The sequence below is a fragment of the Stigmatopora argus genome, chromosome 14 (assembly GCF_051989625.1).
Source record: "Stigmatopora argus isolate UIUO_Sarg chromosome 14, RoL_Sarg_1.0, whole genome shotgun sequence".
NCBI classification, from domain to species: Eukaryota; Metazoa; Chordata; class Actinopteri; order Syngnathiformes; family Syngnathidae; genus Stigmatopora; species Stigmatopora argus.
In genome coordinates, this window is record NC_135400.1 from 8382974 (window position 1) to 8398460 (window position 15487).

Consider the following 15487-nt stretch of genomic DNA (forward strand, 5'->3'; position numbering starts at 1 on the left):
AATTCAAGACTGACACAAAAAGCAAAGATTTGGGAGTGAAAAACAATTCAAGCTGTTTTTTTCATGCACAAGACATGTTACACATTACAGAAATGTTAATGTCTATACAAGTGATTTGTGTGCCATACATATTGGCCTACCAAAAGTCTTAGGCTGAATTTGAGCAGTCCATCCCATTTAATTAAATGTTCAATAGTGTGTTGTAGTCATCCCTCTCACCTTGATTGCCTTACAGGCCATGCATATGCAATTAACAGGAAAGTCATTTTACAACTCCAAGGAATACAGGAGCAAGTCTGCATTTGTACTTTCAGAGCTCACAAGTCAAATACATTCAGAATCCAGATCAGTTAACTTCACTAATGCTTTTTGTACTTTGCCAAATCATAATAGAAAAAGGAAATAATGGGGATTCATTGACCAGTAAAGCATGTTCAAAACCTCTTGTATATGACAAGTTACAGGAGAAAAATAGACAAAGCCTCATGTCCAGCTCAAGTGTTTATTCAGTGTTTCTAACAGCCACAAATATGCATTTGGTAGCAATGTAGTTTAGCATTTTAAACCACAAAACATGGTAAATTAATTATGTTAACCAGATAAGGCAGTTGGTGTAGTGACAAAAGTGAATGCCAGCGGCCTTTTGGATTAATATAGAAGGCCCGCTCGAAAAAAGGTTTGCATTTGCATTTAGCTCTTGCCACCCAGAGTATGCTTGTCAAACAGGTATTCAGCCATCTTGTCAGTTTGAGCATTCATGCGGCTCAGGTTGCTGATGTAGTCACCCAACTTCTTAATGGCCTCCACCTGCTCGTTCAAGTAGTGGCTTTCCAAGAAATCGCACAGCTATGGACACCAAAAGGACAGGAAACAATCAAGTCAGTTATCTGAGAGAGGCCAAAAAGACCATCCCAGACATCTAAAATCCAATGAGTCGCTTCCTTAAACTCTTACATGGGGGTCCACGTGATCAGAAGCCAGCCTGTGCAATTCCAAGAGTGCCTGGTTGACATTTTTCTCCAACTGAAGGGCACACTGCATAGCCTCAAGACCACTGCCCCATTCATCCTTCTCTGGTTTCTACAAGATAAAGCACCAGTTAATAAAACAAACCATAGCACATTATGACAAAAGTTTGTGGGATACACATACTTTGACATCCTGGAGGAAGATGCGTCCACCTCTTTGGTTCTGGAAGGAAAGCAGCTTCTCGGCATGCTCCCTCTCTTCCTCACTGTTCTCCTTGAAGAAATGGGAAAAGCCTGGCAGGGCTACATCGTCTCGTGAGAAGTAATAGGCCTAGTGATGAAAGAAAAGCATTTGCACGTAAAAATGGGAAATATGTACATACATAGGAAAGTAAATGAATACTCGTAAATACAAAGACGGGTCCGACTAGTCATGCAAAACGAATAGCACCGACACAAAATGGCCGACAAAAGATAACGGGCGTCCCAGTGATTCACAACAAAATCGAAATTAAGGATCTCCAAGTAGTTATGTGTCATGTTTTGAAAAGGTAGAAAATTGGTAATTGTCTAACAAAAGGAACAAATAACATTTAAATTGCGTAGAACGTGTAAAAATGGACGTTTCGATTACCATTGAAGTGTAAGTGTATGAAGCAAAAAGCTCCATGTTCACCATTCGGTTAATGGCGGCCTCGCAGTCGCGATGGTAGTTCTGACGCACTTGAGACTCCATATTCGCTGGTGTATTCGGTCTTTTCTTACAAAAAGTAGAAAAATAGACTTTTCGTCGAGGTATATGGTAGTCTAAGTACAAGCTTACTGTTCGAAAGTCAATCTATACTGGTCGAAGCAAAAGTTCCGTTCAATCACTGTTGAAGCAAGAACTTCTAGCCGTCTCCCTTGGGCAGGTTGTGATGAATAACGGGGCCCGTGGTTTTTATACCACTCCAACCGGATATGGCGTCACTGGCAAATGTCACGTGAGGATGACTTTTCAGTCAGCCTGACTCGGCAAATCTCGAGAGACCCTCCATCAAAACACCTGAATCAAATAATCGGGATTGGCATGAAGCTTCTGAACTGCTTGCGGATTAGTTGATCATTTGATTCAGGTGTGGTAGAGGAGGGAGATCTGGAAAACAGGTGTAAAGTATAGTAAACTTTATGAAACTGGAGGCTAATTCACCAAAAAGTTGTTCAAATGATTCATTTTTTCCCCCATTTTAACTTATATCTTCATTCAATGTTTTATTTATATTAGTCAAACGTAAATCAAGGGGTTACATTTTTTCTCCCATGTTACATAACCTTTGGTACCAAACTGCAAAACATGCACATTTCTCTTGCTCAAGAAGTCTTTCTAATGAACAAAAACAAAACAAAAAAATGACATTTTTATTACATCACTGCTTCATTATCAGGCCTACAATTGGAAGAAAAAAAGATGTGGTGTTTATTTTGAGCAAAAGGCAAATATTATTACATCATTCCTGCTTTAAATGTTCCCAAACATTAGAAATAATATAAAAAATACTTTGCAGTACTATATTTCCTATGGGCTGTGGTTGTATGAATGCAGTGCAAATGACTTACCTTTCTTTTCTCAGTTCTTTCAAGATTAATGGTATAATGCATCCAAATGTATTGAGCTCCAACCCAACAATGTTGACTAAAGGGATGTCCCACAACTCTGCCCCTCCCCTTCGTCTCTTTTAATCTCCCCATTATCCCTCACTGCCAACTATACTTACTGGCCACTCTGAACAACACATTTGGTTTTAAGGCTCCAATTCAGTGTCAGGCATCTCAAAGTAAAACAAGAGATGGTATATATTAATTCAAGACAGACGCTTAAAAGCAAAGATTTGAGGGGAAAAAACCATTCAAGCGTTTTTTTGTTTTCATGCACAACACATTTTACACATTACAGAACGGTTAAGTATATACAAGTGATTTGCATGCTATACATATTGGCATACCAAGAGTCTTAGGCTGAATTTGAGCAGTCATCCCATTCAATTAGATGTAGTGTGTTGTGGTTTCCCCTCACCTTGATTGCCTTACAGGCCATGCCTATGCAATTAACAGGAAAGTCATTTTACAGCTACAACTCCAAGGAATACAGGAGCAAACTTGCATTTGTACTTCCAGAGCTCAAGAGTCACAAATACATTCAGATAAGTTGACTTTACTAATGCATTTTGTACTTTGCCAAATCATAATAGAAAAAGGAAATGATGTGTTCATTGACCAGTAAAGTATGTTCAAAACCTCTTTTTGTATATGACAAGTTACAGGAGAAATAGACAAAGCCTCATGTCCAGCTCAAGTGTTTATTCAGTGTTTCTAACAGCCACAAATATGCATTTGGTAGCAATGTAGTTCAGTATTTTAAACCACAAAACATGGTAAATTAATTATGTTAACCAGATAAGGCAGTTGGTGTAGTGACAAAAGTGAATGCCAGCGGCCATTTGGATTAATATAGAAGGCCCGCTCAAAAAAGGTAGACCATTTGCATTTAGCTCTTGCCACCAAGAGTATGCTTGTCAAACAGGTATTCAGCCATCTTGTCAGTTTGAGCATTCATGCGGCTCAGGTTGCTGATGTAGTCACCCAACTTCTTAATGGCCTCCACCTGCTCGTTCAAGTAGTGGCTTTCCAAGAAATCGCACAGCTATGGACACCAAAAGGACAGGAAACAATCAAGTCAGTTATCTGAGAGAGGCCAAAAAGCCCAGCCCAGACATCTAAAATCAAATGAGTCGCTTCCTTAAACTCTTACATGGGGGTCCACGTGATCAGAAGCCAGCCTGTGCAATTCCAAGAGTGCCTGGTTGACATTTTTCTCCAACTGAAGGGCACACTGCATAGCCTCAAGACCACTGCCCCATTCATCCTTCTCTGGTTTCTACAAGATAAAGCACCAGTTAATAAAACAAAACCTCAGCACATTATGACAAAAGTTTGTGGGATACACATACTTTGACATCCTGGAGGAAGATGCGTCCACCTCTTTGGTTCTGGAAGGAAAGCAGCTTCTCGGCATGCTCCCTCTCTTCCTCACTGTTCTCCTTGAAGAAATGGGAAAAGCCTGGCAGGGCTACATCGTCTCGTGAGAAGTAATAGGCCTAGTGATGAAAGAAAGAGCATTTGCACGTAAAATTGGAACTATGTACATACATAGGAAAGTAAATGAATACTCGTAAATACAAAGACGGGTCCGACTAGTCATGCAAAACGAATAGCACCGACACAAAATGGCCGACAAAAGATAACGGGCGTCCCAGTGACTCACAACACAATCGAAATTAAGGATCTCAAAGTAGTTATGTGTCATGTTTTGAAAAGGTAGAAAATTGTTAATTGTCTAACAAAAGGAACAAATAACATTTAAATTGCGTAGAACGTGTGTAAAAATGGACGTTTCGCTTACCATTGAAGTGTAAGTGTATGAAGCAAAAAGCTCCATGTTCACCATTCGGTTAATGGCGGCCTCGCAGTCGCGATGGTAGTTCTGACGCACTTGAGAGTCCATATTCGCTGGTGTATTCGGTCTTTTCTTACAAAAAGTAGAAAAATAGACTTTTCGTCGAGGTATATGGTAGTCTAAGTACAATCTTACTGTTCCAAAGTCAATCGATACTGGTCGAAGCAAAAGTTCCGTTCAATCACTGTTGAAGCAAGAACTCCTAGCCGTCTCCCTTGGGCAGGTTGTGATGAATAACGGGGCCCGTGGTTTTTATACCACTCCAACCGGATATGGCGTCACTGGCAAATGTCACATGATGATGACTTTTCAGTCAGCCTGACTCGGCAGGTCTCGAGAGACCCTCCATCAAAACACCTGAATCAAATAATCGGGATTGGCATGAAGCTTCTGAACTGCTTGCGGATTAGTTGATCATTTGATTCAGGTGTGGTAGAGGAGGGAGATATGGAAAACAGGTGTAAAGTATAGTAAACTTTATGAAACTGGAGGCTAATTCACCAAAAAGTTGTTCAAATGATTCATTTTTCCCCCATTTTAACTTATATCTTCATTCAATGTTTTATTTATATTAGTCAAACGTAAATCAAGGGGTTACATTTTTTCTCCCATGTTACATAACCTTTGGTACCAAACTGCAAAATATGCACATTTCTCTTGCTCAAGAAGTCTTTCTAATGAACAAAAACAAAACAAAAAATGACATTTTTATTACATCACTGCTTCATTATCAGGCCTACAATTGGAAGAAAAAAAAGATGCGGTGTTTATTTTGAGCAAAAGGCAAATAAGCCCCTAAAAAGTCATTTCCCTTAAGTCAATAAACAGCACATGACATCTACTGATAAAGTGGACTATTAACTGTTGCTCAATACCACAGCTTAAGTGCTATATTGGAGTGCCAAATAGTTCTTTGGGTGATATAAATATAGCTAAATTGACAAATGAATTTTCACATAGATGACAACTCAATCAATACTTTATTTTTTTGTTTCAATACAGATTTAAATTTGCTTTCAAATGTTTTAACCAGTGTGTATTTGTCAACCTTGCACATGGTTGATGGTTTCAAAGGTTTACAACTGGCCTTTCAACAGTACACACAATGGACACTGGAATTACATCATTCCTGCTTTAAATGTTCCCAAAATGATAGGCATGAACACAAATGAATTGTCTGACATTTGTTGACTTAGTATACATTCTAATACAAATATCCAGAATTGCAGTCACCCTGACTTAGCAATTTAGGACACACCACACCCTCCCTCATTTGTTAACAAAATGTTGTACACAAGTCAACTCAAGATTTTGCTGTATCACGCTGTTGTCCTGACTCAGCACTTAAAACTGCAAATGAGGAGGGGTCTTGTCTGGCAGGAAATTGACCTCAACGCTCATCCCACAAGGCAAAGGAAAAAAAGGAAGAGAAAGTATTACACAAGATGTGTAAAGTTGATGAATCACGGTCACGGTGCTTAATTTGTCTTTTTTTGGAAATCTTTTTTTTTAAGTCTTGTGAAACAACAGTTGTTCAATTTATTGTTTCACTCCTTACGATATTTAATTACTATATCTCTAATTCACAAAAGAGGAGGTTTGAATGACAAGTATTTAATTCTCTCTACTCAGATGCTTAAAAGTTTAATGTCAAGTCCACTGTGCACATTACGGGGAAAAAGACGAATTTCATATATATATAGTTTTTAATTGTAATTTTCAAAAAGAAATGACTTTGGCTTATTTAAAATGTAAAGTACACTTGAAAAAAAAGCAAAGTTGCATGTATGTAGAAAAAAATGTGGAATGCTTGACAATAAGCTCAATTATTAACACTTTAAGTGTCATGTTGGTCTTTTCACCTTTCTATTGTGGATTTGAATTAGTTTGTCACTATTATGTCAAATACATTTGAACTGTGAGGCTTAGCAGCGAAAAAAAAATCATCCGCTACCACCCTCCCAGTTCAAAAGGATTTGCCGGAAATGACATTCAGTCTAGTTGTATTAAAAGATTTCATATACAGTAAGGATTTGCCGGAAATGACATTCAGTCTAGTTGTATTAAAAGAGATCATATACAGTATGTGTGAAGTATAGCATAGTAAACCCACTAGCCAAAGTGTCTTTTTTTTGTCATCTCATACACTTGTCTTTTTTATGCTGTAGGAATCCACACACTCTTCCACTGAACTGAATTTCTCCACCAATCTTCCAGTACAGAGTTGTGCCAGTCTAGGCCACTATGATTCCCATCCTTGTCTGTTTGGCAGAAGAGACGCAGTGTTTTCAGTGGGCTGGTACAGCTGTGCTGGAGGTATTGGCAACCCTGCAGCATAAAGAGCAAAATCACATGAGCTGTGTGACTTCACAATCCATACAACAATAAAATGCATTTTCTGGAGAAATTGGTGGGGAAGCTATTAAGATCTGTAAACTTAAGTGGGTCACTTCTTGTTGATTTGGGGCATTTAAAAATCACTTCCTGTTAATTTGGGAAACTTTCTCTCAACTCACTGACTGCCATTGAGGGTCAGAGACCTCCAATCTATTTAGAATAGGAAAAATCACTTCCTGTTGATTCTGGGGCATTTGGAGCATTTTTCTGTCAAAAATAATGACATTTTGGGTGATTGTGTGCCATTGAAAATGCTGGTTGATGCCCTCAGATGTGCTGGGGTAATGCTGACCTCATTGTTGCCCCAGTACCAAATGGCCTTGATGACACTGTGGTTGGCCAAAGCCTTTGTCAACTGGTCCCTTCTTCCTGTAATGATGTTTACCAAGCCTGGTGGCAGATCTGAGGAAAGGAGCACCTAGCAACAGAGCACAAGTTCAGTAAACAATTAGAAAACAGCCTTAGAGAAAGTGACAGATGTACTGAGTTTATGATGATACCAACATATTGTGTTTTGAGGTTATTGAGGCAATTCAAGGAAGTTTTCTCAAAAATGATGACCACCAATGAAGCCTTTCTTGCAGGTCAGAGTTGTCAATAGATAAATCAATAGCAGAAAATAATGGAAGTGGAACGTGCCATTGCAATTTAATGGGGCCATTGAAGGAGTGTTTTTGTCATATTTTGGCAGAACTATGCGTTTGCCAAAAAAAACTAGTTGAAAACATTTGTGCTCCTTAATTTTATATGTGAATTTCAGAATCTAACAAATATGGCAGTAAATTTATATTTTGGAAAATTTGACATTGCTAGTTGATATGGATTCGATGTCTATTAAGGACCAACTCATTCATATTCACAGTAAACGGATGAAAATAGTCACATGGTTGTATGTCTATCTTCATGGCTTTGGAAGATTTATGAATATGGTTGTCAGAGTCACCTGAATAAATGACAAAGCGGGCAGTGGAGATTCCTGACTGGGTACCACAACGATGGCATTTCCAGAGGCAAGGGCTGCTCCAAGGAGTGTTACCATGGCGAGGAGTGGCTGCTTGTCGGGAAGGACCACACCCACAACTCCCAGTGCTTCAGGGATAGCAAATCCAGAGCCAGACTGTGGTACGTGCTGAACGACATCAAGCACATCACAGGGGAATGCACGTTGGAATCAGGAGAGAAACTCTCAAATCTACAGCTTTTTAGCCAGCATTGAAAAAGTATGAATTTGTATAGCATTAAAAGCTTCACCAGAGTTCTGCCATCCATCTTGTCACAGTATGCTGCCCAATCACTGAGCCTTTCGATGCTGAGATTCACCTCCACATTTGCGTGGTCCAAACTTATGCCAGATTGAAGGATAGAAGTTGCTAATTCATTCCGTTTTCCTTCAAGACCTTTGGCCAGAGACTGAATGGACTGGGCACGCGCCATTGGACTCTTTTTCATCCAGCTAGAGAAACAGTTGTAATGTGAAATGCAAATATGTTCATAACCTATGGTATTTTAATCATTAACCATTATTTTGACCTTTTTATGAAATTAAAGTCTATCAAATATTAATAAAATACACATGAATAAAGAAAGACATTCTCTTTTTTTAACCTTTCTCTATCTTTTGTTCTTGACTTCTTAAAAAAAGCAGGTGGGAGTGGGAAAAAACGTAAATACATTTTTTTCTAAAAAATCTCAAATTTAAGTCATATTTCTCAGCTCATACCTTTTGCCATTCATAAAAAATACCTCAGTTTTGTTTTTGTTAAGTGGTGTGATCTGAACATTTTCTCAAAGCAACTTAGCTTAATAAAAGCATCAGTCATTTTAATAGTCAACATCTCAAGTTATACATTAACTAGCAATAAACCCACAAATCCATCTTTGTGATGCAACGTAGGTAATAACAAATGATGAGGTAATACTATTTTGTACACATTAACTTTTCCCATTTAAGAGTCAGCTTGTTAAATACAATACAAATGAGAATGAGAGAGAGACAGATCAGATCACCAAGACCTAAATGTGACTTTCACTTTTTGGGTTCAACAAATTCAAACATGTATATATATTAATTTAAGATGCAACTGTATGTGAAACGCATTGCCACGTGGATCACATGTGAACGTTCACCAACATGTTTCTGCTTGTCTGTTTGTTTAAGAATGTGCTGGTGTCTCACCCTGGCTGAACTTTGATAGCTGCTTCCACAGCATTCCTGACATCTTTCCGGCCTCCATTTGGACAGTAGCCCAACACGCTAGAGCCTCCCCGTGGATGCAGCTCCATAATAGCACCAGACTCCGATTTACACGCCTTGCCACCAATATAGTGCGTGTAGTACTTCAGAGTACTGAGTGAAAGAGACGATACAATATCATAAATACATGTGCGATTTGATATGATGCCAATGAGTTTATTGATTGCTTTACAAAGGGTTAAACTTGTTCTGTGCTTTCTGTCTTTTGCTCTTATTTTCTCCTTAAAAAAGTAAAATGAAGAAAAATCTTGGGAAAAAGTACATCAAATTTTTGCTTGAAAAAAAAATATATATTTTTTTTTAGGTCAAAGCCTAATAATAATAATAAGAACCACACTTAGCAAAACATACCTGGCAGTTTCATCCGGAATGATAACTTGGGATGTGTCAGATCCAAAGTTTCCGTAATCCAGAGCAACAGGTAATGTACGAGAAACAACAGGGTAAGAGGACGGCCGTAGAAACTGATACAGCCCCTGAGCGAAAGAAGACACCACAGAATTGTTTAGGCTTCAAATATCTTAATGATGTAGTACATATGACTAACAGAACCAACCTCCTGGCCGCCATCGGTACATGTGCCGCTGTCTTTGTGACCAGAAGCAGGCAGACAGGGATCAGACAAAGGGTGCGAGTTCACCCACACTGAGCCAACAGACAGACTAGAAAGGTATAGAAATATGAAAATCATAAAGAAGTATTAACTCTTTCAGCACCATTGATGATGATGGACATCCAATTGTGTGGCCCTTTTCCCCTTTCTGCTGTCAATTTAAATCAGTTTTCACTAGTCAAGGTCCAACTGGATGTCTACTGCTGTTTGGGATATTAATAAATCAAAAATTAGCTCATTCGTTTTCTGCGTAGTAATAAAATATAAGACCTAAATTTTGCATTTCAAAGCATGATAATTAATTGGCCGTGTGGAATCATCGCGGGCCGAAACTGTAGTTTCACGTTTTTGGCAAAAAATATTTTCTTTGAATACTATACTACAGAATACTCACTTGAATGTAAAAAAAATTGCAATCGTGACACTGCTTAAAAATCTGTGAAATAGGAAAAGACTAATTCTCGAAGAGTACATACTGCCCACTGCTCAATACTGATGACGTCACTTTAGTGCCGAATCAGGTATGTTTTTTTCCATTTAAAGAGCATAAATGTTTATAAAAATAGACAAGTAGAATAGAAGTAGAGTAGCAGAATTTTTCTCGACCGTGTAAAGACAACAAGAACAGCAATATTTGTACAAGAAAAATGTCTCTCGTATCTGACGAAGAGGACTTAGACTAAAGCCCCAAGAACCTGTTTTTAATTTTTTTTAATCAAGCAGAGAGGGAATATTTTCACGGTGAGTTCAGTAAATAAAGTATTTATAATTTAATTACTAATTAATATAATAATTGCTTCAAGTTTGGCACAGTGAGTTGAATATTTTTGACGTCCTCAATAAATGCAAACAAACGCGATTGGTCGGTTTTGTCGACGTCTCGGGAATATCGGACCGATACCGATTGCAATCCGTCGTTTGAAACTTTTGTTAAACAAGGAGAGAAAAAAAATCGGGAAAGCGAGAAGTTTTGATGCCACGCAGAGGATTCTGCGTTGGTAAGATAGGGAGGAAAATGTATGTGTGTAAGTATGTGCCTCTTAGATGTTTCCAATGCCAAAGTGAGGTCTTCAGTCCAGATGCAAGCTGCTTGCCCGTGTGGACTATGATTCCCTGTGCAGAACACAGAACGCTATTGTAATTCAAGTGGAAATTTGCTCATGAAATCTTACGTTAAAGCTTTTTTTTAATACATTTACACAAAAAGGCATATTTACCCAAAGTCACTGCTTCCGTATTACTTCTGAAAGTCATGAGAGGAAGAAGTGGGCCAGGAGAGGGCGAGACCACACATTGCAAAGAAGGGGCGGCTCCACAGAGAACTGTAGGAGGATACTGTGCACCACAGGGGACAGCACTGGACTGCACCAACTGGGTGTATAAGAACAAAACTGAGTCATTACGTCTTAAGTGTGCCCATCATAGGCCAGTCATTTAACTCATTCACACGCTTTGACGCCACTAGATGTCCAATCCATTTATTGTTGAATGACCGAACCATTCGCACTTAAAACAGATTAGACATCTAGTACTCACTCTCAATAGTACCAAAACAACACGGGATTAAGTTAATGACAGACAGTTCGCGTTCGCCCCTGCTCCAAAAAGGTAAATATTTGTGCTTATAAAATGATATGTAATAGAAAAATGTGTTTTTTTAAATGAAAATAAATTTTAATAAAAATACACTCTTATTTATAGCTCATTTTAATTGAGGCCTTATCAAATGTTATTACTGACCCAAAATGTGAAGTCCGCATATCAGAACACCAGTTCTGAATGGGTTTAAATATAAATTATCCAAAATAATACTTGCCCTATACAGGGTTGAACTAGCCGCATGCATCATTAGTATTGGTTTTAAGTTTCAATCAGTGGAATAGGGATGTTGATTAAATTTGCAGTAATTTAAACTTTTACTTGGACTTGAATGTTTTACAACTAACCGTGACCCCTTTGTTTTGTGCATCTTGCACTGCGGTATCCACAAGCAGCCTAGCCTCATCACTGGGAAGCGCCACACACTTCAAGCCTGCCATCCGCACCCTTAGACGGGCCACCACGCTGTCGTGCACGCTCTCCTGCACACACAACACCCAGTGCACCTGCAGGAGATAAAAAGAAATGATTGTTAAAACACCATCCATCCAAAAGTGAATTTAGAGCAGCTACTTGACTCACTTCTTTATTCTTCATGAACGCGGTCCCTATCACATCATCAATGGCACTGTCGATGTCAGCAGACTCAAAAATGATGATAGGACACGTGGGGCCAATGTTTGGGGTTACAGATACTGGAACTCCCATTCCTGCTGTAGCTTTACATAGCTTGACACCATCCTAAAAAAGTTGAGGGGGGAAAAACATATTTGGGTAATTTAGGTATCGTCAATGGTGAGTGGCTTACTTATTCATATGCCCACCTGCTTGTTGCCGCTGTAGGTGACAAAGCTGATGGCGGGGTTCTTGGCAACATCAGTAGCCAGTGACATGTCAGAGCCAGTTAACACATTGAGAACCCCAGCAGGAAAGCCGCCGCTCATAAAAAGCTGAGCCAATAAAAGTACCGGAGGGGCGCTTCTTCGACCAGGGACAACGATGACAGAGTTGCCTAAGAAGGAAAATCATTTATTAGTAACTTAAATGTTATGTTATCTAAGATGAACAAGATAAAGTGGCTTGAGGAACTTTTGATACTTTTGATGGCAGTAGATGTTCAACCCATTTAAAGCAGGACAGCTGGCAGCGCATGAACAAATGTTGATTCGCTGCCAGGCTTCCCAGTTCAAACCTTTGACGTCGACGAGCGACAAACACATTTGAATTTATTGCAAAAGGATTAAAAAAGCCACATGATTAAAAATCCATCATCATTAATGACACTGAAATACTTAAAGCAAAGGAATACGCAATGAAAGGAAAAAATATATATAAGTCGGGCAGGAGTATTAACTTATATACAACATTATATGTTAAAGTACTAGTAAAATAGGAAATAACAGACAAAGTAAACACTTGTTAATATAATATATTAACAACTTTAAGTTTTTTTTTTTTACAACTATAGCCTAAAAAGCACAACAAAATCAGCTGTTGGCGGTCAGATTGAAAAACATAAAAGACACAAGTCTTACATATGAGTCGCAGCCTCAGCCAAAAAAAAGAAAAGTAGTGTGATTAATAGCCTGGAGAATACGATATGTATTATGAAGTGAATCGTTTACCCATGGCTATTGCTGGTAAGACTTTGAGCATCAGAGAATAGAATGTGCAGTCATCAGAAACCACTACTAAAACCACACCTGTAAAAGGGAAGACAAAAGTAGAAAACAGTCAAATAACTTGATCTAATAATTTTATGAGTGTGTTATGAAATTAAGATGGTTAAAATTTGCAAGAAATGACCCAATTGGTGGAATTCACTCACCAAGGGGTGACCAGTTTCCAATGAGAGTGTCTCTGAGCTGAGCCCAGCCGGTGTAGTACTGCAACATTCTGAGGAGGGTAGAGGAAGAGCAGGGCACCTGACAGAGGTCACATAGCTCACTCAGACACTGGCCGTGCTGCCCGAGAACGCTGGCCAACCTGAGGACAGGAATAAGTGGACTGAAAAGAGCAGCAAACGTACACTAATTTTCGCATATTCTATCTTTTATTAAAGCGGTTTGAAATTCCCTTAGTGAATTCAGAGTACCTGAGCAGAACTTTGGATCTGTGGTAGCAGGATAGAGACGAGCTCCAAGCCTCAAAGCCTCTCAGGGCAGAGGATGCACATTGTGAAATATCATCTTGCAGGGCACACAGTGTGCTACACACAACACCTAGACAAGAGTCAGAGAATATATTTTGGTATATCTTGAAATTTTAGGCCACACGTTGAATTCACAGCTCTCCCTGTTTAAGTGAATAGGAAGTCTATAGCTGTCATTGTCAAGATAGCATTTATTATTATTTTAAATGTATTTCTTAAAGTTGAATTGAAACAATAAAGAGCTCTTATTTTCTTTACTTTTTATGGATTAATTCTAAAATTAATTAATATTTTTAAAAATCTCTTATCTAATTGTATGTTTAAAAAAAAGATTAAACACTAAATGTTTTTAATGTTTTTTTTATTTAAGACAAAAATTGAATTTTTAAAAATCATTGTTATTAATGTTACTTTTAGTTATCAACTTTATGTTAGGTGGTCTCATTGCCAGAGTGTATTTCTATTTAAAGTTACATATTTTAATATTGTCTTAGTGATATTATTTATAATGTAATAATATAATTTCTAGTATTTTATTTATTAATTAAAAATATATATTATTTTAATGATTATTAATACAATTATTAATAAAATTATGACTGGAATCACACCATGTCCTAAATGTGTCAACAAAAAAGTGCTTCCATGCAATAGAGGAGCGGGTTAAATTTGATAACAATAAGAATGCATACTGTACTAGTATAATGACATTAAAGTGTTATTACTTTGAAATGCCTGTCTGTAGATGAGCTTTTTTTATCTCTTTTGCTTTTTTACGAGTTGATCTTTCAAGCACTGAGAGCAGGATGTGAAAACCTAGATTTTTTTCCCCTTGAATTTCCGGGAAATGCTATAAAAGCATCTTGTAGCCATTATCTAAGTTAAGTTGCAATAAACTGAGCTCTGCAGTGTTGAAATAGACCTCACCTTTCGAGTCCATCAAGGAGCGAGTCTGTCTGGTTGGCGGATGGACGAATTTGCCATCAATAAACAGACCGAGAGTATGGGAATATTTATCCAGCCAGGCCTATAGGACAATGGATAAAACAGATTGGATACAAAAAGTCTAGACATTTTCAGATTTTTTTAATACCCACTGTGCATAAAAGCAATAGTGATTCAGATTTAGTCATCTGATTAAAAAAAAAATCATGACATTCAAAGTCCATTTCACTTATAAAACAACCATTTATGCTGGGCATGATCTATAGACTGAGGACAAAGTACAAAATCTCCCACTTGCGTCAAGGCAAATGTTTTATGTTGAAGTCTAATTTGATGGCTAAAGTGTCTCCCCCGTCTTGCTTTCCCATGACAATTCATTACAAGGTTATTTATTGTAAACTTCAGTCACATGTTTGCCTTGTGAGTTACAACCAGACAAGAGTTAATGAACTTCTCATGGGTCCAAGAGTCTAACATGGGCTTGCAGCACCCAAATAGACTGATAAAATAGAAATGAAAAGCCATAAGCAACAAAAATAAAAGCACAAGATCTCAGTTTTGGTTAAATTATACTGGGGGGAAATATACCTGTGCAGTGGCAGTGTTAGAGGTTGCAGCTGGTCCATATTCCATGGTCTGAAAAATATCGTGTACAGTTGTAGTGGTTCCGGCCATAATAGTCGGAGTTTAACCTATGAGCAAACCACCACTATATATCTTGAGAAGAAAAAAAAACTTTGGTCAAAATCGTGAATAAAAAAAAGAGTGAAAGCTGCAGAGAAAGGCCAAGAAGACGTCAAAGTTGGCAGTATACTACCTATAGATACAATGTATTTCTAGAGCTAGATGCGAATTGTTGGAGATGGCGGCTTCAATAACCAATGGCCATCTCAAAGCAGTGATTGGCTCACGGCGCGCAGAATCACCCCTGATTAATTCCGTTTTCGACAGCAATCATTTGCACAACATATAATACTGTTTTCAGATTATTTTGTCATCATGTGTTATTTAATAATAATACACAAATTAATGAAAATAAAGTAACAAAAAAATATACAAAATACAA

General features: G+C 38.1%; 3 protein-coding genes across 3 annotated transcripts; all 3 read right to left on the reverse strand.

Annotated features, from left to right (window-relative positions):
* Positions 1-488: 488 nt before the first annotated feature.
* On the reverse strand, positions 489-1935 carry LOC144088899 (ferritin, middle subunit). The gene is made up of 4 exons (XM_077619627.1): positions 1603-1935; positions 1153-1299; positions 955-1080; positions 489-846 (listed from the first exon to the last, which is right to left on the reverse strand). The coding sequence occupies exons 1-4, from the start codon at positions 1702-1704 to the stop codon at positions 691-693; spliced, it is 531 nt and encodes a 176-aa protein (XP_077475753.1). The 5' UTR covers positions 1705-1935; the 3' UTR covers positions 489-690.
* A 1355-nt stretch (positions 1936-3290) lies between these two features.
* LOC144088903 (ferritin, middle subunit) lies at positions 3291-4693 on the reverse strand. The gene is made up of 4 exons (XM_077619634.1): positions 4408-4693; positions 3956-4102; positions 3757-3882; positions 3291-3648 (listed from the first exon to the last, which is right to left on the reverse strand). The coding sequence occupies exons 1-4, from the start codon at positions 4507-4509 to the stop codon at positions 3493-3495; spliced, it is 531 nt and encodes a 176-aa protein (XP_077475760.1). The 5' UTR covers positions 4510-4693; the 3' UTR covers positions 3291-3492.
* Positions 4694-5422: 729 nt separating this feature from the next.
* On the reverse strand, positions 5423-15344 carry aldh16a1 (aldehyde dehydrogenase 16 family, member A1). Its single transcript, XM_077619624.1, has 17 exons — positions 15010-15344; positions 14404-14503; positions 13420-13546; positions 13153-13310; positions 12950-13027; positions 12149-12336; positions 11907-12065; positions 11672-11830; positions 10943-11096; positions 10763-10838; positions 9669-9774; positions 9464-9588; positions 9035-9205; positions 8110-8311; positions 7802-7987; positions 7151-7276; positions 5423-6789 (listed from the first exon to the last, which is right to left on the reverse strand). The coding sequence occupies exons 1-17, from the start codon at positions 15094-15096 to the stop codon at positions 6619-6621; spliced, it is 2373 nt and encodes a 790-aa protein (XP_077475750.1). The 5' UTR covers positions 15097-15344; the 3' UTR covers positions 5423-6618.
* Between the last annotated feature and the right edge of the window lie 143 nt (positions 15345-15487).

Bases quoted from the DNA above. Each gene is read 5' to 3' on its own strand.
- LOC144088899 (XM_077619627.1), bottom strand. From the start codon at position 1,704: ATGGAGTCTCAAGTGCGTCAGAACTACCATCGCGACTGCGAGGCCGCC. The intron at 1,300-1,602 runs GTAATCGAAACG...TTTCATCACTAG, and splicing joins CATACACTTACACTTCAATG to GCCTATTACTTCTCACGAGA. The intron at 847-954 runs GTAAGAGTTTAA...TGGTGTCCATAG, and splicing joins CTGATCACGTGGACCCCCAT to CTGTGCGATTTCTTGGAAAG.
- LOC144088903 (XM_077619634.1), bottom strand. From the start codon at position 4,509: ATGGACTCTCAAGTGCGTCAGAACTACCATCGCGACTGCGAGGCCGCC. The intron at 4,103-4,407 runs GTAAGCGAAACG...TTTCATCACTAG, and splicing joins CATACACTTACACTTCAATG to GCCTATTACTTCTCACGAGA. The intron at 3,883-3,955 runs GTATGTGTATCC...TTTATCTTGTAG, and splicing joins TCTTCCTCCAGGATGTCAAA to AAACCAGAGAAGGATGAATG.
- aldh16a1 (XM_077619624.1), bottom strand. From the start codon at position 15,096: ATGGCCGGAACCACTACAACTGTACACGATATTTTTCAGACCATGGAA. The intron at 13,028-13,152 runs GTGAGTGAATTC...TCCCTTTTACAG, and splicing joins TGGAAACTGGTCACCCCTTG to GTGTGGTTTTAGTAGTGGTT. The intron at 11,831-11,906 runs GTGAGTCAAGTA...TATCTCCTGCAG, and splicing joins CGTTCATGAAGAATAAAGAA to GTGCACTGGGTGTTGTGTGT.